Here is a 23,070-nt window from a genome sequence, read left to right on the forward strand (position 1 = left end):
AGCCAGTTGTCCCACATGTTTAACATCCTCTCAGCTGCTTGCAACGAGATCAAGAAGAACCTACAGCTGAGGTGGTGCTGGACTGCTTTCAAGACAGACTGGACTTTGGACTGTTAATTAATGGCTTTGATTCATGCAAGAGATCAGATATTCAGGAGACTAATGTGTCTCACGGCTCTTAGCTGCTCCAAGCAGAATACAGGCAACCAATTATCAAACGACAGATTCTAAGACCCACAATGTACAGAACATGCAGGTGTACTCCCTTCCTAAGTGACATTTCCGCTGCGGTGACCATCCTAACTGTTGCAGAGAACTAGGTGCCTGCTCCTTCTAACACATCCATGTCTGAGCTCAATCCATTATTTGTGGTAGCATATAAGGAAGCAGTCTTGTATTGCATTAAATGAAAAACTTTAAAAAATAATTTAGCCAAGAATGTCAAGGGTACAGATGATCCTTGAACAACATGGGTTTGAAATGCACAGGTCCACTTACACACAGATTTTTTTTCAATCAATACTACGGCACTACACAACCTGTGGCTGAATCTGCGGAAGCTGGGGCCGACTACGGGACTTGATCATCCAAGGATTTTGGTATTCAAGGCGGGTCCTGGAAACAATGCCCCAGGGATACCAAGGGACGATTATAGCTCCTTGTGCCTTAGGAAATCACAGTTCAATAGAACAGGAACACAAAAATAAAGGAGCCCTTTTATCCTCTAAAGTCTAAGAAGGCAATGACTTGTTTAAGGCCAAAAGCAGGCATCAGGAAGAATGGTCCAAAAGAGGACAGGATCTTGGCAAGATAGTTCAAATTTATTTTAAAAAGAGAAGCTACTAGTTACTAAGGACTTATTAAGTATCGTATAATTTTCTAAATGCTTCACATACATTATTTTATTTTTCCTTTTAAGAATCTGAGATTACAACAATTATTCTCATTTCCAGATGGAAAAAGTAAGGGACTTATCTGAAGTCATAAAGCTAGCATGTAGAAGAGCTGTGATTCCACCTGGCTCCAAGGGCTGGGCTTTCATAATATTTCCAACCTCTACTGAGAGCCTACTGCATATACCAGACCCTTTCCTAGACATGAACATGTTTTCCATAACCCTTACAATGCCTAAAATTTCCTTTACTTAAATCACTGTGCTACCGTTAAATATTACAAAGTAAAAAGTATGCATGGGAGAGAAACCAGAAGGGAGAATACTAACAGACGGCTTTGGACAGTTCTTGGTGCTACAAGGCAATTACTGGAGATATTCCAAATTTGACATTTAATAAGTAAAACGAAACACTAGCTTAAATCCCAAGATATCTCGTGTAATAAAAAATGTAGGTTGCTTCTGTTTTAACCATTTTAAAAATGATTCTCAATGCCAGGGGAACACACCAGCTTACACATCAACTCCCTCTTTTGGCTAAAGCTCTAGTGGATACTGTAATCATTACAGGCTCTGCTACCAAGATGCAGATAAGAGGAGGCTTCCTTCTCCCACAGCTACAGCAGTTCACAAGCACCCAAGAGTCATGTTTCGGAGAGACAATAGTCCTCTAGGAACTTATTGTTTTGTAATCTGGGAGGAAGGAAACTGCAAGAAATGAATTGAATTGTGGATTGTGATTTTTAAGATAAACACTATACCATGACCCTTCTTAGAATCCAAGTCTGTATTTGGGTTGACTGTATTTCCAAACAGAGGCAGCAGCCTTCTAGGGCCACTCACAATACTTGCAGCAACTAGCCAGCTCAGGTTCACAGGAAAAGCCCTGATTCCAAAGTCGTGTGTCCTAAACAGAGCTTGACTGTGGCACAGCGGTAGCCTAAGCTAGTGGTTTAAGAGCACAGATTCAGAGCCAGACTATGCAGGTTCAAATCCCAGCTCTGCCATGTTAATTGTATCCCCTTGGGCAAGTAGTTACTTACTCTATGACTCAGTTTCCTCGTCTGTGAAGCGGGGGCAGGTGTCGACTTCACAGGGTGACTGTGAGGATGAAATGAATTAATATTTATGAAGTGCTTGGAACAGGGCCTTGTACAGAATAAGTGCTGTAAGTGTGAGCTATCGTTTATGAAACACAACATACCCCCAATAGGTGGGAACTTCAGAAAAGTCCAGAGCCAAGAACAATGGTGCTGCTGTTGTCATGATTAAGCTCTTCCAGTAGAAGCTGAGCACTGCCACCCCATGGAATCTGCTTGTGTGTGCAGCTGCATCTCGCCGCAGAGACGGAGGAGTCTCAAACTCACGCCAGGAAGTGCCTTAAGGATCAAGTTTCGATGAACCTGAACAGCAAAGCTAATACTTCTTAAAACTGCCCACCAACCCGAAAGCAGACGACCTAGTATTCGAGTGATTTAATCTAACTTTTAAAAAGGTACAGTACCTCTAATGACTAAAATTTTAAATCTCAATATCTGGTCCTTAATTTTTAAAGAAGTGTCATTAATCTTCTAGGTTGCTATTTTCAGTAAAACCAGAACTCTAAATTAAGACCCTAAAGACAGATGTCTAACATTTCCTATCTCTAAGTCTTTAGGCAAAACAAGGGGAAATTGTATTAGAAAAGCTCATCTAATGATCATAACTTGCTACTTTCTCTAAAGAACCTCCTAAATTACTTCTTGAGAGTATTATGTCATGGAAGCTTGTCTTTATAAAGTGTGAGATTTTTTTTCAATCAGGCTACAGTTAATCCCATGACCTTATCTATCAATGGCTTCATTCTCTAATTTTTCCAGGTTCTCTCTCCTTCATCCCTTATTCAAGCTGCCACCAAATCCTGTTATTTCTTTGTCTAGCAATTTCTCTCTAGATTGACACTTCCTTGCTATTTCCAGGTCCATCTACCTGAATCCAGCCCCCAACTCCCTACCTCACATATACAAAGGGCAATGGTTTGATCGGGTTTCATTGCTTTCAACATTTTACTTCTATCTATCTAGTCCATAGCGAATCATTACGCTCATCTCCTAAACTTCCACTTACATCATGTTACAAAATGCTCAAGATGTACGATTCTTCTTTTTAATAAAGGAATTGGGTTCTTCCTCCTGTTGGTATTTAATCTGAGTAATTTTTCCCATTCCAGTTCTCCAATGTCTTCCTCCTTTCTTCCAACCTCCACCAGACAGATCCCAGCACTGTAGAACACAATACATTTCTGTACTTTTTTTTTAACCTCAGTAGTTACATCATTCCCTTTGGAGACAACATTTCCAAGGCCTCTCTGTCTTATCCAAATCCTACCATTCCTTCAAAAATCTCTTCCTTGAGGCCCATGTCACTTCCTATCCTTCCTGATCCATTTTGGCTCTTATTTATACTGTTGAGTGGGTCCCTACTTGTTTTATCATCCTTGTTGGATTTTTAGATTACTAGAAGTATTCACTTTTTTAGACACCACACAATCCTCAGCACAGAACTAGCAGTATCACTGGGTAGCAAATACTTATTATAACCAACTTTCCTCTGCTATAAAGCAGTATATTCCCAATTCTGAATGAGACCCATAGTAAGAAATACATATGTACCACTACATACATACATATGTGCACATGTATACACACATACATAACTGAAACACAAGTTTTATCAAACACTTATCTTTATACATGCAACAGTATTTAAAAAAAACACAGTTGGTTAGCTCATTTTTTAGACAACTGCGTATTACGAAATTACAATTAATTTTGTTAGGCATGTTAATTTTATCATATAGGAAAAGTCCTTATTTTTAAATACATATCAGAAAAGATATGCCCTGATATCTGTATGTAACATACGTACACGCAGACACAAAGCAAATGTGAAAATGTTTGTTGAATCTGGGTAACACAGATGGGTATTTGCCGTACTCTTCCTTCTGCCTTTCCATCTAAAAATATAAAATGGTAGTTGCTATTCATTAAATCTATTTCATAACCAACTAATGGGTTTCGATTCTGTTTGAAAACCAGTGCTTTATAATTAGGAAAAAAGATAAGCCACTTGTTTCTATGTTTACTGATTATATTTAAGGAGGCTCTAGCATTCTGAAGAATGTTACAGTAAGGGATTTAATCTTCCATTGCTTTGAGTCCACTAATCTCTTCTTTAAAAGCCTTTCTATGGAACTTTCTATGAATCACTACTACCTTAGCAGAAAGGTATAAGATTAAGGACTACTTTTTTACTTACAGAGATCACAGAATCAGAATTTACCCCAAGACTTCTCATCCTAAAAATAATCTTTGTGGTTTTCATTGAGGCTTTAAAAGAACATCTGGGAATGGCAAAAGTTCAAGACAATACATTGAAACTGAAAACATCATAATAAACATGCACATTGGTTTAAACGTTCCCCTTCCTTCTCCTTTAAGCACTGGTTCTAATAAAAGAAGAAGTTCCACAAACAGAGTCAGTAACACCTCAATTTAATTGACACAAAGAGGGAAGTACAATATTATAGATGAATGAAAGAAATTTCCAGATAACTGAAATTCACCATTTATGGGCCAACGTATTAAGTCTTGCTGATGACCGATTTCTAAATTACTAGTTTCCCAAGACTACTTTCCTGTTAACTGGGATCATCCATACGACCAAGTCTGAATTGTGACACAGCATCTTGACCTCAGGAAGAAACCTGGTCTAGATCCACGTGGGACCTGGGGTCTAGTTAACCCTCCAGTCTTAGGTCCCTCATTTGAGAAAATGAAGTGGCTGAACTCTGCAACCTCTAAGCCTTTGCAGCTCTTCTTCTCGACAGTTCTATCGCTACTAGGTCTGTAAAGCTGGCAGCCCTCAGCACATACCAATTAACACATATTGAATATTTACACTTCCGTATAATGAATCTTATTCACCAAAATGAAAATGAAGCAAAAAGCAGTTAAAAAAGCAGCAAGTAAAAAGAAGGAACAATTATTAACACACAACATAAGTGAATCTCAATAATGTCATTCTTAATGAAAGAAACTACATACCCAAAAGGACATGCTCTATGTTTCCAAGGATAGGGAGGTCAGAGCTGGTTACACTTGTGGGGAAGCAGGGGAAGGGAGAATGATCTGCCAGAAGGTGGCACAAGGGAGTGCTGGGTACGGACAACACTGACACAGGGGACAGTTACATGGTGCAACACAGGTAAAAATCATCCAACTGCACATTTAAGATGTATGCATGTTACTACAAGTTATTCCACAAAATAGTTTAAAAAATTAACTAAATAAAATACAAAAAAATCATAGAAAATACAAATTCAGGAGCTGTCGAAACTACTATTTTATCTTTACAGTACCTATAACATATAAGTACTCAATAAATGCATGTTGATTAACATACAGACTTGTTCAATTCTAGCAGGAAAAGAACTCTAATTTCAATGGTGTGTCAGTTCATATTGCACTTTGTCGGCTCTTTAACATATTTAAAGTTTCGGAAATTTTCATGATACTCTCTAATAAATATTTGTTTTCAGTACCAGAATATAGAAGAGCAAATGTACAAAATACAGCAAAGGAGTAGAAATCTGTATGGTATACTAGCAAGGCACTAATATCTATGGTGTAACTAAATACATCAGATTTAGACACGAAAATATTTAATCTTACATTCTGCAAAAGGCAGCAAAATCCTAAATACCATGTCGATGCAGATTGAAAATGACCTGGTTCATCACATAATAGTTATTTAGAAAGCCAATGCTTCTCAAAGAGGCTGAATTTAACTAAAAGCACACAAAGTACGACTAAGGCTTACTCACTGACTTAGCACAAATTGTTTTTATGACAGTTAAAGGAACTGATTAATTTAGGTTCCAAGCCAGGCCCCCTAAGATACAGAACTGACACTTAAAAAATGTTTTTCTGGGCATTTTTTGTGAGCCAGGCAGTATCCTAAAAGCACTGGAGTCAGAAAGATGAATATGCTAAATTTTAGCCTAGGAGTTGTTGGGCTGGGAGACATACAGAACTATACAACTGTAGAAAAATGTAATATGGACTACAGGAAACAAAGAAGTGGAAATAAGTAAGGCTTCAGTGAGACACCTTCTAAGAAGATATTTGACGTGGCCTTAGAAGAGGAGGCTCAAAAATCAGCCAAGAGAGCCTAGCAAGGAACACGGTGTATCCACAGAGGCAAACAGTAGAATATTTAGGAAACGAAAAGTTTCTTTGGGTGTCTAGAATTTAGAGCTAAATGGGTCATCCTAAGTCAGGGTTTGATCGAGGGCTGGGGCAAAAAAGAGGTACGGGGCAAGTATTTCTAAAGGGAGGAGGCATGAAACTCTGAAGAATACAGACAGCCTGTGGCAGGCTCTATGTAAACCATGCTAGACTTGACACTTTATCATGCAGGCAAGGGGAAATTTTTTTAATCATAAAAATAAAATATTGAGAAACAGAGAAGTTGAAATAGCAAAATGAGTAGGGGGAAAATCACCCATAACCCCCCTTAAATACAGACACTGCTTAGATGCTTATTAATTTTTTTAACAACACAGAACCATGACTATACTGTACATGTAGGGATTTCAGGCTTGGTTCATGTACTGTGCATAGTCACATAAGGATTTATTAATGAATCTGGAAGACTTCATTATGTGCCTGTACACTCATACTGCACTGCACAGCATCACTAAGTGGGTCTCTGTCTGGGATGCAGGGATCAGGTAACCAGATCTACTATTAAAAAAATCATGTGAAGTTAAGGACAGTTGAATTCTCACCTGAAGTAACACTAGACATCACATGACGGAAAATCAGACATTTTGTCTCAGAAACACATGATGGATGATTTATCCCATCTCTACTCATCTGAAATGCTAAACTAATTACCACGGTGCCTGGTGCTTTTTATCGGAAGGGTCTGACAGATGACAAAGGGCAACATCTTTACCTAGGATGAAAGAAAAGGCAAGAATTATAAAACAACGCCCCTGAAGGATACACTTCTCTTTGTCTTCTATTTACGGACAGGAGAAAGAAATCCTTCAACATATGCATGTTGCAAATCATGTTCTCGTCACTGTAAGCCACAGTTACAGAAAACAGCTCGAGATTCTTCTGACTGTAGGAAGGCGCCACTGTACACCTAACCTACACTGTATTATCTACTATGACTCAAATTCTGTAGGAAAAATATTTAAAAATCCAAATTAGATTTGTAGAAGGGACAAAAAAAAAGCCTGTGCAGGATAGAAGGTAGTCTGGGAAAGCTTCAGTGACAGATGCTTTTTTTCTCTCTTTACTGGGAACTGTAACCAAATCATGGGCCTGTACCTGGCTCAGTGCCCTAACTTCCCAACGAGACTGCAAAAACTCTCAGACAGGAACACCTGCTCTGTGCTTATTACAGAACTGCCTTGTGCAGAATTACCATTGGAAAACATTAACTTTGTGCCCGAATGGAAGAGTGCCTACTTCCCTAAAATATATGAATGGTAGGGTTTTCTTTTGCCTTACACTGGGAAAGCTGATGAACTAATAAGACTCCAAGGGCTGCTAACTACACACTAATATTCCAGTGTGGTACACTTTATTAATTTGACCCAGTCCATCTACCTTATTCAGCATTCCAAAATGTTAGAGAACCACCTGTTCAAGATTCACCAACTGAGAACGCTATGAAACCTCATTCAGCCCAAGATGTTATTGAATTTGATGAACCGAAACTTCTTTGATTTCTATACTTGATGATGCCTGTGATGTCATTCATTACTTTAGATGTTCCTTTGACTGATGTTTTATTAATAAGGCCACTGTAAATGTATCTGTAAGGACCATAATCCCTGTGTCAGAGAAAATTTTGCTCAACTGCTTTTCATACTAGGTTAACACGCAGTCAACAATTACTGAACGTATACTTCATATTACAGGGCTGACTCAAAGTGTTCAATCATATCTAACCAGAGGCAAGGGTATGTTTATTTTATTAAGTATCACATCCTTCAAAGAAACCAAATTTTATATATAAACAGTGGGGAAGTGACAAACATAATTAGGCAAGAATTAAATGACAAGCAGAGTTGGGCATTATCATTTATTTACCACTAATATAGCATCTTTCATCGAAAATTTCAATAAATCTTGCCAAATGTTCTTGCCCCAACCTAGGATATGATTATCTGAAAGTGTTCCAAGTCAGTTCTGAATTTCACACTGAACGACTGACAGGCATTCAGGTTTTTGAGGCTCACTGCTCAGTCTTTCCTCCCCCTTGCCTCACACATCACTAAGTTCTCTTTCTTTTTTGATGTTCTAACACCCAACCCTTCCTTTCTTTCCAACATCTGATGCCTGCTCGGTTCAGGTCTCCTATACTGCACATCTGGACTCCTGTAACCATCTCACTGTCTCCAGGCTGCCCTCCCCCGTCAATGGTCACCGCAGTTGTCTACAGGATGAGGTCCAAATTCCATTAGTTGAAAAGTCAAGGTCTTCCATGTCTTGACCCAATCCTGTCTCTCTCCAGGTTTTGTACACACACCTTCTTACCTAGACCAAATGACCTGATCCAGTGATCTCTGACCAGATCAAGAACAACATACCCAGATCACTTCTACTAACTCACCTTACCTTTGTTCATGCGCACCCCCCAACATGCAGTCCAGCCACACCTTCCACCTCCACCATCTACCTGGTGCCTGCCACGTGCCCGTCAGCATGACAGATGATTGACATACTTTGTCTCTAATCCCCACCTCAATCCTACAAGTTATGTTTAGTCTATCATGATAAGTATCAAAGAAATCAAAGACTTTGACAAGTTCACAAACTAGTGAGCGATGAGCCTAAGCTCAAGCTCAGGTCTGCTTCCATAGCCTATGTTCTTTCTAAAACTTCAGGCCTCCTGGAATACCATCCCCAACTCTCTACTTACCAAAACCTTGGGGTTCCTTCAGAGTCTGACTCAGTTTAACCTCTTCCACACAGAGGTGTTTCTTATCACCTCCGATCTAGTAAACAGTGCTTACTCAGAACCCCTGCTGCTCTTACTGTCTGAGTCCCTCTGGTTGCACTAAATTCATTACTGCCTCATATCATTAGTTGCCTTATTCTTTTTCCCCCTTGTTTGCAGTCCCACAGCCTCACAGTGCCTCTTGAACACAGTAGGCACTCAACTGTCCTATAACTGAGTTCTCTACTTTGACAGCATTTCCTATGGATAAAATTCCACATCAGGTAGGATAATTTCAGTAACTGGATAAAAGACGTTCAATAATAAGGGCACTTATGATGTCACAAACTAAGAAGATCAGCGGACAGGTCTAATTTGGTGGCTTAAAAATGTTATCAGGGGGCTTCCCTGGTGGTGCAGTGGTTGAGAATCCGCCTGCCAATGCAGGGGATACTGGGTTGGAGCCCTGGACCGGGAAGATCCCACATGCTGCAGAGCAACTAAGCTTGTGCACCACGACTACTGAGCCTGCACTCTACAACCCGAGAGCCACAACTACTGAGCCTGTGGGCCACAACGACTGAAGCCCGTGCGCCTAGAGACCGTGCTCCACAACAAGAGAAGGCACCGCAATGAGAAGCCCGCGCACCACAACAAAGAGTAGCCCCCGCTCGCCACAACTAGAGAAAGCCCACACGCAGCAACTAGAGAAAGCCCGCGTGCAGCAATGAAGACCAAACTCAGCCAAAAATAAATAAATTTAAATAAATAAATAAAGAATGTTATCAAAGATCCAAGCTCTTTCCAATTCTTCATTATACTATCTTCAGGGCATTTGCAAGTTCTCTCATGGAGGCAAGTGAGCTACTGCAGTTTTAAGAATCACATGTAGACAATTTCTGGCTATATATGAGAATACTGCTCTTCTTTCATATTTTGTTAGGAAGGAAAATATTTTCCAGAAACTCCTCAGCAGATTTCTCCTTAGGTCCCTCTGGCCGGGCCTGAGTCATACGTCCATGCGCTAGCTGCAAGGGAGGCTGTGGAAGCAGTATCTAACGTTTTCAGCCTTTACTGTACGGGCTCGGCCAGCCAGGCAGAAAGGGAAGGAAAATGGTGTTTGGATAGGCAACCAACACCTTTAGAGAAATATTAATGCAATGATAAGCTCTGTATAATGAAAGTCCTCCACGGTTCAAAGAGATTAATTATCTTAAGAAAGGTTTGCTAATCAGGTTATGAGAAATACTCCGGTTACAATAAGGTGCTGTTTGCACTAGAAGTAGGAGAGAAGAGGACTGGAATCTCCCAGCTCTTTAGCCAACAAATTGTAAACACATTCCTTTCCCTCATATCCTTAAATATCACAATCTCTTCCAGCACTATGACCATCACAAGGAAGGAAAGGCAAGCAGAAAAAAACTTGTTCTCTTCAGCTTCCATACAGTTCTCCAAACACATTAAAACAGGTAAAAAAAAAAAAAATTTTTTTTGAGAGATTTAAAGAACAGAAGTGAAGATGAAAATATTTATGTCTTTGCCTCCTTCTCCTATTCTTTGCTTCTTCTAACAGGACAGTCTGCCTTTATCACCACCATCACCACTACCACCACCATTACATTTCCAATTCTGGAATCAGCTTAAATATCCATTAATGGAGAGCCACTTAAAAAACCATTACAATGGAAAACAATGCAGACGCTAAAATAGAGGTGGATCTCAACTGGCTACTACGGGAAGCTGTCCAAACTAAATTGTTAAGCAAGAAAGATACAGAGCTATATATCTATAGTACACACTCATTTGTGCTTTAAAAGAGGGGCAGTGGTGGGGTTTATATAAATGTGATACAAGTGTACTCTATTTGTAGAGAAATTTCTAGAAGGATGTCTTAGGAATTGTGGATGGTAATTACCTCTGGGGAATAGGATTGGGAATCTGGGACCAGAGATACTTTTTGTTTTATATTCTCTTTTTGGTATAGTTTGGTTTTTTTCCCACTTTGTATTGTCATATTTTTTATTATTATTTATTTATTTTTTGCGGTAGGAAGGCCTCTCACTGTTGTGGCCTCTCCTGTTGCGGAGCACAGGCTCCAGACGCACAGGCTCAGCGGCCATGGCTCACGGGCCCAGCCGCCCCGCGGCATGCGGGATCTTCCCAGACCGGGGCACGAACCCGTGTCCCCTGCATCGGCAGGCGGACTCTCAACCACTGCGCCACCAGGGAAGCCCATGTCATATTTTTTTTAAACCCACTTTGAGGTTGAGTCTGCAACCTCAAAGCAAATACCTACAAAATTTCATTAGCTCACTTAACATATTTCTTTGTTTCCTCTTAGGACCTGTGATTTTAATAATAATAGCAAAATAACTGGCCTCAATATTCAGGATAGTATTTTTGTAACTCAAACTAACTTGATTTAGTTTATGTAACTACTTTTACTCCCTACTGAAAAGAGGGCTTTTAAATCCAATTTCCCAAGGAAGTAAGACCACGTCTCAAAAGGTAGTTCTTTAAAAAAAGTTGTGGAACTAAGCTGGAATTACCAAGTCATAATTAGAAGTTTTCAAACGAAAATCCCATAAAAAATAATGTATACTAATGTTACACCACTTTTATATGATGTAACCAAAACACCATCTCTTCAAGGGACAAATCCTACTGAAGCATTTCTATTGAGAACTCAGTTTCCTAATGCTCACAGCCTCGAATCTATTCCATGTGGGCAATGATTTTTCCCACAGAGGGTCTTCACCGAGAACACCACAGACGCAGGTGACACCAGTGTGTGACAGGCATATACAGTTGTCCCTTGGCATCGTAAGGAATGGTTCCAGGGGCAACCCTCATGATGCTCAAGTCCCGTATGTTAAATGGTTTTGCATTCACAGGGTTGGAGAGCCAACTCTACATATTCACTCATCTGTGGTAGCTGAAGAGACTCACAGGGTCCATCGAGTGACAGTTTACATGTGGCTCATGTGACTCTGGAGGGCTAGATTGTTTTATTTGTGATTCTCAGGTTCTAAAGGTTGATTTTTGCCCTTCAAAAATGGTTTCTGTAACAGCTACAAAAAGCATTAAAGCTATCTCCTTAAGGCTGAAGTTGCTCAGGACCCAAAACAAGGCAGGACTACTCCCATTAAAAAATTTTTTGATGGTCCTAGAATTTATTTTTAAATGAAGCAATGGAATTGGATTCCAAGATATATCTGAAATGCTTACATTTACTGAATTCTTAAAACATGAAAAATTGTTTGGCATTTGAACATACACAAGCTCTAGAGACCCAGAAATTCCATTCCTAAGAACAAGTGCCCACGTTAGGACAGTGCATGAAAAATATTCATAGCAGCAATGTCCACAACAGAAAACAACAACAGTAACGACCACCCAAAATAGCCCAAAGGTCTACAGGCAATAGAATGGATACACGTACCTTGTGTGCATTTGTACAGTGGAATGAAATGAACCATAGCTTTAAGACTTAAAGTGGATAATGATCAAGACTTAAAAGTTTTAAAAGCAGCAAGTCAAAGAAGAACACATGCAGTATGAACTCCACTTTATAAAGTTCAAATGCAGGCAAACTCTTGTTTAGGTATAAACACACAGGTAGTAAGCGACAGAGAAAAAGCAAGGGGACGGTTAACACAAACCCGGGGACAGCATCACCTCCTGGGCGAGGAGGCTTGTGACAGCGGGATATGAATCAGGGAAAAGGTCAGCGGGTCAAGTCTGATTTCCTGCCCTGGGTTTTAGGTGCAGGGGTGTTTCATGTTACTTTTTAAAAGGGAATATCTTCTATATATAATATTTTACAATTTACAAACATTTAAAAATAAAAACTATGGAATAAATTACACAGTAAAATAAACTGGGTGTGCGTGTGTGCATGTGTGTACATGTTTAAGTTATATGATAAATAACATCTTTTAATCCCATTGCTTTTATCTCTGGGTCTATACTTAACTCTTTGGGTAATAATGTTAAAATCTAAATTTGAGGCCCTATTTAAATTGTGACCTGGATTCAAAGGCCCTCAGGCCACCTCCTGCAATAAATAGGTCCAGACTTAAGTCTCCCTGGGTCATTATCCTCAGTGGCTCACACCCTGGAATGTGAAGGATGTAGTCAGGAGAGAGCCACAAATTCCCCCCAGGCTACAAAGTAACCGCCAGGCAGCCTGCAAACAACCCATGTTTGTACTTTAGGTAACCCACTGAGCTCTTCAGTGGCTGCAAGAGGGGAACAGAGAGGAGTAAGAGCCTGGGGGGAGCGGCTGGCCGGCCTGGCGGCTGGCAAGAAGAGACCCACTCCTAGCCTTGCACAGACGGCAGCTATAGCTGTTTCACAAGCTGTGCTCTAGCAGTTTGGGTGGTAACTTCACCCTTTCATTCCAACTGAAACCGTGCACATCAATCTGTCAATCACTGCGCTCACAATGCTATGAGGCTATTAAGATGCTCTGCTGTCAGAACAACCAGCCCTCCAATTATTTTTGCAACTAGCCCTCCAATTATTTTTGCAACTAGCCCTCCAATTATTTTTGCAACTAGCCCTCCAATTATTTTTGCAACTAGCCCTCCAATTTTTTTTGCAACTAGCCCTCCAATTTTTTTTTAACAACAGAAATTTAATCTCCAAGATTCAAAGGATCACACAATAAGCAGCAAACTCCTCCAACTCTCCATACCCCTCATCCTCCCCCCACCCAAGCTGTTTGTTTCCAAAGGTTGGGGATCATTATCAACAACAAGACCACCTTTGTGACATTCCAGGTAAACATTTAATACAGAACTAACTGGGGGAAGAATGACCTGAATTAATAAAAGTGTTCGAAATATTTTAACGTCCAGGAAATGAAAGACTATTTATTTTGCAGCAATATCCCAAAGTCTTCGCTGACACAGATGCACACACACAACCACAAATTGAATACGGATTTCCCATGAGCTCAAGCAGCTCTTATAGGCAGAGTTCAGGTGATATGGAAGCTTCTCTGTCCCACAGGGGGCACTGCATCCACCACCACGGGGTGGCTGAGGACAGCCGGCGGGGGAGCCCTGATTCTTCAGATCACGACGCTTCCCCTCCGCTGCTTGCTCTCCCAACCACAGCCACCACACCACACGCTGTCTCGCAGTCAGTTCTGTGGAGTCTGAAGTTTCAAGGAGGGATGTCCGCTTGTCAACAGACTGGGTGTTAAAGTACAACGTTAGACTCCAACTCAGTCTGGTCAGACCCACGATCACTTTCAAAATGACAGGGAAGTAAGAGGAGAACTGGCTCTTTTCCAGCCAGTGACCGGCAGGCTCCTACTCAGTCAGATATTTGCTCACCTCTTAAATCAAACTCATGAATTTACATTTTTAAAGGACCAAATGATAAGGATTTTGGTGGCTCATTAGGAGTTTCAGCAGTTTAAGTATCTAGAAATCCAGTGAGAGATTACGGAAGGACTCGGCCAAGCATAAAGACAACTATTAAAAGCCCCCAAATAACCTGTATGTCTTTCAAGCATCTCATAGGATACGAATTACTACACAGCTCTACGATACATATTTACGCAGCCTGGTTGAAACCGCAGAGCGGGGAGGAGACTTACCAAACGCCGCACCACAAATCAGGGAGCAGACTGGGATCAGCAAACAGTTCACTCCCCACCCTGTCTGAGAGGCATCTGAGCCTGTAAGGCAGGCAGGCTGGATAGTCAAACAGCTCCTACCATGACTCACCCTCAGCTTTGGAGATACTGCTCACATATCTCTGGGTATTCCCGTGTTTGTCTCCGAGAAACTCCACACCCTGCACTGTAACCAATGCTACTGCCCGCAATAATATACTGTATTCAACCCACTGCTGACAAACGGGCTCTTGGTACTGCCAGAAGAAAAGATATGCATTCTGTATATTTGGAGAGAGGCAGACTAGAACAAAGTCCTGTTGTCACACAACTCTGGGGGTGGGAGAGGACCTTAGAGGATGTCCAGCCTGGCACTCCTGATTTACCAACTAGGAAACAGGCTCAATTCAACAAACTCCAGTTGGGCAGAGCCAATGCAAAGCAGTGAACCGAGCACAGGAAACCCCAACATGGATGAAGGCAGGGCGAGCGGTAAGCGGTCCAAGCGCGTAGGGAAGGGCAGTGAGTGGGGTCAGGAGGCTCTTTCCTCTGTTGCTTCATTCATGACACACGCTCGCCGGTGCCTTCGAGTATCAGACGCAGCGAGGCGTGCTGGAATTGCAAAGGGATGAGTGCCATAGGAGGTGTACACGGTGCTAGAAGGCAGCACTTGGGAGGGGTAGCCAGGGTGGGGGGCGCAGAGGAGGGGGAGGAGGGCAGGACAGGAGACAAGGCTGGTGCAAGGCAGGAAGAAAGAGACTTGTCAGTCAGAAGGTACTTCAGGTAGTGCGCTCTGATTCATTCGGCCAGACGGCAGGTGAAGACGTGAAGGGTACTGGGCACGGCAAAGGAGGCAGGAGAAGAACTGGGTCAGCAGACAGGGATGAGATTTTGAGGGCTCCAGTTACATCACGTCAAGGTGTTTAGATTTCATCTGATAGGACAGGTGGCAGCCGCTAAAGGGATTAGGATTATCAGATCCCTGTTTCAGACAAGTCCTTCTGAAAAAGCAGGAGAGCAAATGCATCTCAGTGGAGCGGACTGGAGCCTGCTGTAGTCATCTAAGGCGAGAGCTGGTGACGGCTGGATGCAGGGTGGTCCTGGGAAAGGAGAGAACAGCGTCTGAGGCAGACAAAGGAGGCAGCATCAAAAGGACGTGATACCAATCGGATAGGGGGTGAACGGCAGAGTCACGGAAAACCCCACTTGTTTCATCCCTTCTGGTGGCCAAAAGATCAAGCCAAGCACAAGGCAGGCAACTGAGGAGAGGCAGGAGAAGGAAGAGATCTGGGGTAGCGGAGGATTCAGCATCAGACATAATGAATTCGAGGCTCCTGTGGGACATTTAGGCACAGGTGTCCAGAGGGGCACTCAGAGACACAGGGGCTTAAGCAAGAGAATTGGAGCCCATCAGTGACAGTGCCTTGGGGCAGCTCACCGAGAGGAAGTACTTGGACTTTCGTGTCAGGCAGACCTGATCAAATCCCCAGTCTGCCACTTAGCAGCTGTATGACCTCCGGCAAGTAAATTAACCTTTTTGAGACTGTAGTCTCATATGAGGAAATTCCTCCTGGAATGTAATAAGATCAGTAAAGAACCTTATGTCAGGCCAGACATAAATATTTTTCTCTTGCCCTTTCATGATCATATACTGCTTTTTATTATAATAATTTGAGTACTAACCTCTGCAACAGATTACAAGTTGCCTTGCTGTCAGTCACCCATCTTTGAATCCCTTTTGACCATCCTTGCGTGAAGAGATTCTCAAATATTTGAACTGCCATAAGTCAAATGAAAAACTCAGGCCAGAATGAGTCTAGGAGACCAGGGTTTCTTGCCCTTGACATTAAATAACTAACGCAAAGATCTCAAAATGGTTATGTGGTTTATACGGTACTGATTTAATTCTGTGTTGGGGGTGTGATGGGGGGAGAAAAGGGCAATGGGGGTTCGCAAAAGAAAGAAAATTGTGTCGGGTCTAATAAAGCCCCGTCAAAGTAACAGAACTTTACTCTTTGCGTAAAACTATACCATAATATTTAAGAGGAAGAGTGTCTACTGACGTTAGTATTTACACAGCCTCTATCCTCTGGTTCAGTTCAAGTAAAGGTCTTAAATTAAATTTTAAATAATGAATTCTAGCAAATGGATCTTGTCTTAAACCAAACTTTAAATCAAATCAACAGTATACTCTGTATATAATAAGAAATATATACTTTCTTTGTTAGGCTCATTTTGCTTTTTCTGTTTATAACTCTTAAATGGACATTGAAAAACTACAGTAAGGGGGACTTCCTTGCTGGTCCAGTGGTTAAGAATCTGCCTTCCAATGCAGGGGACTCAGGTTTGATCTCTGGTCAGGGAACTAAGATCTCACATGCCACAGGGCAACTAAGCCTGCACGCTGCAACTACTGAGCCCGTGTGCCACAACTAGAGAGAAGCCTGTGCACCACAACGAAGAGCCCGTGTGCCGCAACAAAGATCCCATGTGCCACAACTAAGACCCGACACAGCCAAATTAAACAAACAAAAAAAAACTACAATAAGGGACTTCCCTGGTGGTCCAGTGGGTAAGACTGTGCTCCCAATGCAGGGGACCCGGGTTTGATCCCTGGTCAGGGACTAGATCCCGCATGCATGCCGCAATTAAAAGAAAAAAAAAAAAAAAAAAAGACCCCCACATGCCGCAACTAAGGATCCCACGGGCCACAATGAAGATCCTGCATACCGCAACTAAGACCCAGAGCAGCCTAAATAAATATTAACAAAAAAAAACTACAATAAGATTTAAAAATCATACTGACCACTAAGGCACACAGAATTCAACTCCACATAGCCAAGCTTGTTCAGTTTTCTCCTGGTTTTGCCTTCAAATTTAGGCTCTAATTTGCCTTACCCATTTTTTAAAAATTTATTTATTTATTCATTTATTTAATTTTTGGCTGCATTGGGTCTTCGCTGCTGCATGCGGGCTTTCACTAGTTGCAGTGAGCGGGGGCTACTCTTTGTTGCGGGGTGCAGGCTTCTCTCATTGTGGTGGCTTCTCTTGTTGCAGAGCACAGGCTCTAGGCGCGCGGGCTTCAGCAGTTGTGGCACAAGGGCTTCAGTAGTTGTGGCTCGCGGGCTCTAGAGCACAGGCTCAGTAGTTTTGGCGCACGGGCTTAGTTGCTCTGCGGCATGTGGGATCTTCCTGGACCAGGGCTCGAACCCGTGTCCCCTGCACTGGCAGGCGGATTCTTAACCACTGAACCACCAGGGAAGCCCTGTCTTACCCATTTTTATGGCTGCCTCCCTAGTCTGAAAACATCTTGGTCACTGGATATTTTATTTCATCTCCAACTTACTTGGCTGAAACACATTAACGATCACCTCTTCCTTGCTTCCGGATCCTTCTCTGGTAGCTTTAGATATTCTCATTCTTTCATCGACAGCCTAGTTTAGCATACCTACTTCATGTTCTGTGTCTAGTCATAAATATCGCCAAAAAATTCACACAGGTTTCCAATATAAATTTGTTTTACGATTGTCTCAAAGCTCTCTAGTTGTTTGGCTCATTTAATTATTCTGATTCAAGATAGAGAATGATCCAATTCACAGCTATGGTCTTCGGGACTTGTTTAATTCCCAGCTGCCTTCAACTCGGCCACAGGTGGTACGGCTCAAGCACGACCAATTTTAGAGGGCACTTGGGTCCCTATGCGCTGAGGAAGAACATGTATCCCTCTCCCCAACATGCCCAGCCCTAACCCGAGGTTCTTGCTGCTTTTAGATTGTCTGGACTCTGGATGGCTCCCTTTAAATTCACACAATACAGCCGGCCATCCCTCCTTAGCCCATATCTAAGATTCTGACTCCTCACTGACATACCGACCCCCTCCGAGATACCCCCCAATCCTTCCCTGCCTTGAATGGACTTGAACTTCCTAGACTTGAATAGACTCAACTAATTTTCTGTGTGTCTATAAGATCCTCTCCTATCTTGCTGTCACTAGGAGGCAAAATGAAGGCAGAGAGACAGCGCCAGGCCGTATGGCAACTGCCACTAAACCAGCACAATCCCCATGCCACCTGGCTCCTGACCTGTATTAAGGAGATGCACACACATCTGACTGACAGACTCCTGAGATGTAATTCTTTCCATTTAAACATTACTTTGAAACACACATTACACACACCTAACTACTACACCATGACTCACAACAGACATGTTTAAAATGAAGAGCATCTCATCACAATGCTTCACCCAAAACTGCCCTACGGCATCTACTAAAGGAGCAGGTCAGATCCAGGAAACGGTTTACCATAATCTAGAGCATGATCTTCTCATTACCACATTCTGCGGCAGGGCTGCCTGACTCGCTTCCCAACCCAGTTCAGGTTCTGTGAGCTCGCGTGATCCAAAGCCCCTCTCCTGGCAAACAGAGGGTTAGTTACTTGCTTCGCCAAGCCATTCTCTATTCTCTTCTCCCTCTGAAAACCCGAGATATCTTTTTAATTATTCTCTTTCTCAAGAAATATCTCATTTAATTCCTTCAACCAGAGGCCCTGGTGACACAGGTTTTGAGTAAACAAGGAGAGTTAGCTGCTTATCTGCCACATCAGAACCAACTGGGGCAGGAAAGCCTTTTGAAAATAAAAGATTTCCCCGGTAGACTGGTACAACCCTTTGGAAGGACATCTTGTTCCCATCTATCCCTATTTAAAAGACACATGCCCTTTAACCCAACAATTTTGCTTTTAGAAATTTATCCATATACGGTTACAGAAAAAAAGATGTACAAAAATACTCAGTACAGTATTACGAGGCAAAACAAACATGGAAAAAAGCACTCTAGAAGGAACTTAAATTGTATTATCAGTAGAAGACTGGTTAAATAAATGATATATATAGGTTTTGTGAGAACATTGTTTGAGAGAACATTTCTGTAAAGATACATAAGAAACTTAACAGCACTTATCTCTGGGGATAAGGATGACAAGTTGGAAAGAGACTGCATTTTCTACCATGTGCCCTTTAGTACTACGGGATTTCTTTCCTATGAACTTGCACTTTTTAAGTGTAGCTAGTTAATAGGAAAACAAAGTGAACCTTCATAATTTGGGCTTACATGGATGATCTACAAGACACTTCATTTAACAATGTCATTCAATCTTCGTTAAAAAGGAAATAGAATGAGGAACAAACAGAAACTCTATAGAGCGGATATACATCAAAATGTGTTTGCTCCAGCAGGTAATGATCTCATCATTACACTTTAGGAACCCCTGTCTTAGCCTCTCAGAAGACCAGGCTTCTTTTCTCCAAAGTACCTGCTGTATGTGTTATAGACTCTTCCATAATCTAAGTGGCTCAATTTAACCATCACCCTTGTGCTAAACATGTGTGCTGACACTTAAACTTAGTTTTACTCTGGAAATTGGGGTGAGATTGGGAGGAGCCCACAACTTTTGTCGAAACCTTGGAAAGGAAAAAAAAAAAAAAAAAAAAAAGACTGATGCTCAAGCTCCATATAGGATTTACTGAATCTTTGGGTCTGGGAGTCCAATTCCTATATTTTTTAACCAGCTCTCCAGGTAATTTCTACACTGCTGGTCCTACCTCACGCACACCAGAAGTAACCATGCTTAGCAAACACTGTGTCTTATCCAAACGAAACTACACACTATAGAGTAGAAAATTCTATAAACAAAGATGTTCACTATTGCATCACGCCACGATTTTAAAACAATTTTTTTCGAACACTGATATGGAGTTTGGAGGCAGCGCTGGCTGTAAGCAGAACCCACCAGGCCCTCCCATCAAAGGTTCTGGCTTATCTGAGGTGGGGTACGGTGGGAGGGGGGACATGTAGAAAAGCCACCTTTGGGGCTGGAAGGGACCTCGCGTAGTGTAGACTGATTGATGTTTCTCAGATCTTGGCTGCGATCACCTGATCACACATCCTCCTTTCTCCCTCCCACCCCCATCCCATTCTCATGTCCAAATAAAGTCTGACAGCTGCCGAGCTCTTCTGGCATTTCCTGAACATCCAACTGTAAGGTCACCTAGGGCCCCTGCTATCCTTGCCCCACCCTAGACCTAGTGAATCAGAATCTCTAATAGAGGTTCTAGATGTTAAACCAGTGACCCAGGCTGTTCTCATAAACAGGGAATTCTGGGAATCACCAATTCCAGTCAAACTCATTTTAAGATAAGGAAGTCAAGGCTCAATGTGTTAAATAAGTTTCCCAAGGACTTACCAGCTGATTAATCATAGCTGGGACACCTGAAACCTGGTGATCTATTTCTTGCCTCTTATATCAATATTACTTATTATTATGTTTAGCATGAGTATCTATGAAATTTCTGATTCACCATGATGAAGCCACAAGTAAGCGACTAATGAAGTCTGAAGGCAGAGGGTGTGTCATTACATGCCACTGGTTTAAAGAATAACTATTGCTATAAGGCTGTCCAACATCTAGCTACCTGCCGCTTGGGGTTCTTTCACTTTCAGTATCAGGATGAGGGGACACATAAAACAGCACATCTGATAGAAAAGGAAATACAGTCCCACACATTTATAACCAGGTGAGGGAGATTCAAAGTCCTCCGATCTCACTACTTCTTGATCAAATATTAGAAACTTTAGCAAAAGAAGTCTAATAATCACACTTTCATTTATAGCAACAGCCTGCATCTTGCTGTTGGGAGAGAGAAGAAGACAGCTCCTACAGAGATTCCACAACCTTGCCCTGAAACCAGTATCTCTAAACCCATCAACAAGAAACAATGATGGGAAACAAAACCCCCAGCTTGGAAAGCACACAGCAAGCTTTAATTCAGGGAGGGTTCAATCAAGTTATAATTGCCTCTAATTGGTCCTCCCACAGGTCTCACAATTTACAGCTGGAATCAGTTCCACAAAGAATGTGCTAAATTTCTTTTCTACCTTTGAATTCAGAATTATCTCCCGCTAGGTTCTTACAACATTGCTGTTTTGATTCAAAAAACAAAACAAAACAAAAAAAACCAAGATACAGAAAAGGATGAATGAGTGAATAAAAAGCAAAGATGCAGACAGATCTGTTGGAAATAAGCACTGACCCCTCTGACCTAATGATAACCCAGTAAGATTGAAATTTGTAATGGAGACTGATGCCAGTTTGGGAAACCTTTCTGTTCCAGGGCACAGGATCCAAAAAACACATTCATCTGGTCAGACATTTTCCATACTCTGATTTTTATCTTTCTTGGCATGCTCCATCCTCCCCTAATAAAGTCACAACCCTTTGTTGCCATGGAACCCAATCAGACATGGAGCCTGTTACTATGACTGCCCCGAAGGTCTAAAAAAAGATCTAGTGACCAAAAGAACAACCCTTTAAAAAAAAAAAAATTTCTAAGGCAAAGAGCTCCAAAAAGGACCCAACCCTTTTATTTCAGGCAGGTTAACTTGAACTCCTGAGCCAAAGCTAAACAGTGTTTCATAAAAATTTGTCCGCTGGGACCTTCCCAAGAAGATGGTTTTATAAATAAGTACCTGGCAAAGAGGATGAAAATGTTCTTAGGATTTCTTCCTTTTTTTTTCCTTCCAGGTAAGCTTCCTGAAATTTGAGTAGCTGTTTAGCAAATACGTGTCAATCAGCAGCTACCAAATTGCAATATTCATTTCCACCAATAATTAATTTTTGCCAAGAGCTCATGATTTCTCTGTAAAGAAGAGATAAGCTAAACAGTACAACCAGCCCTGTGTTCTGTTGTATCTGGAGCTGGACGAAACCTGTAGGGAAAAAATACCTGAGACTAATAGCAGAGCTACTTAAGGAAAGAGAATTAACATTTGTTGAGTGCCTACCATGAGCTGTGCACTTTTTAGGTCATCCCGAGAACCCAGCAACAGAGGCATCTCCCTGTCTCTGTTTTGCAGCTAAGGGACCAAGGCTCAGAGAGCTTCAACAGCTTGCTCCAAGCTGCCATATTAGAATGTTGTCTGGAGCCCAAAGCCAATCATTTGTTCACCCAACATCTATTTCTGGCCTCATAGGTGTTTTGAATTTTGTTCCGTTCCTTGTTCTTTACGATAAAATCTGCAGCCTACAAAGCTTGTCTGTAAAGAGGGCATGGAGTCTCTCTTTACTGGAGCAAGGGGCCAGTTCTGGCTGTCCCTACTTATAATAACCACCACATCTTCCCAGCAGCAGCTAACCCTTGGGAGAATCATGAGCAAATGCCCTCCCTGGTCACTTACCTAAGTTGACATGGGCCAGACACCTACTACATCCCTCAAAAGGCTGGCTGCTGACAAGGCCTTCCAACCCTGGACTCTGTGGCATGGGGAGGACCAGGAAGCTCTAGGTACTTGTTCTTGTGCAATTTCAGCAACGAAGTAAAAGCCAAGCCATGAAAACTCAACGACAATTATTCTATCCAACCCTGGTTTTGGATACACAGCTTCGAGAAATGACTAGTAAGAAGGAATGTGGTAAAGCATGGAAGCTAATTTCAAAGTTGTACTATTAATCATAGCAGCCTTGCAGCTAAAGGTATTTTATCCATCTCCTCA

At 41.8% G+C, this 23,070-nt stretch overlaps 1 protein-coding gene across 4 annotated transcripts in view; it reads right to left on the reverse strand.

Moving 5' to 3' along the window:
- Nucleotides 1-23,070, reverse strand: part of TMCC3 (transmembrane and coiled-coil domain family 3) — an 84,369-nt gene that overhangs the window by 38,605 nt on the left and 22,694 nt on the right. The window contains exons 1-2 of one of the 4 annotated variants that reach the window (XM_089921137.1): nt 2,999-16,151; nt 1,936-2,295 (exon numbers count right to left, since the gene is read on the reverse strand). The exons of 1 other annotated variant lie outside the window; for it this stretch is intronic. In XM_089921137.1, the coding sequence (XP_089777263.1) occupies nt 1,936-2,094 (159 nt within the window). In that variant the 5' untranslated portion in view covers nt 2,095-2,295; nt 2,999-16,151. Of the gene's footprint in view, nt 1-1,935; nt 16,152-23,070 lie in introns of those variants that run through there. 2 more of the 4 variants (XM_089921138.1, XM_089921136.1) reach the window with 2 other exon arrangements.

The sequence above is a fragment of the Delphinapterus leucas genome, chromosome 11, assembly GCF_059928025.1.
Source record: "Delphinapterus leucas isolate spDelLeu-1000000601 "Yukka" chromosome 11, BTC_Dleu_Yukka2, whole genome shotgun sequence".
In the NCBI taxonomy this organism is placed as follows: domain Eukaryota; kingdom Metazoa; phylum Chordata; class Mammalia; order Artiodactyla; family Monodontidae; genus Delphinapterus; species Delphinapterus leucas.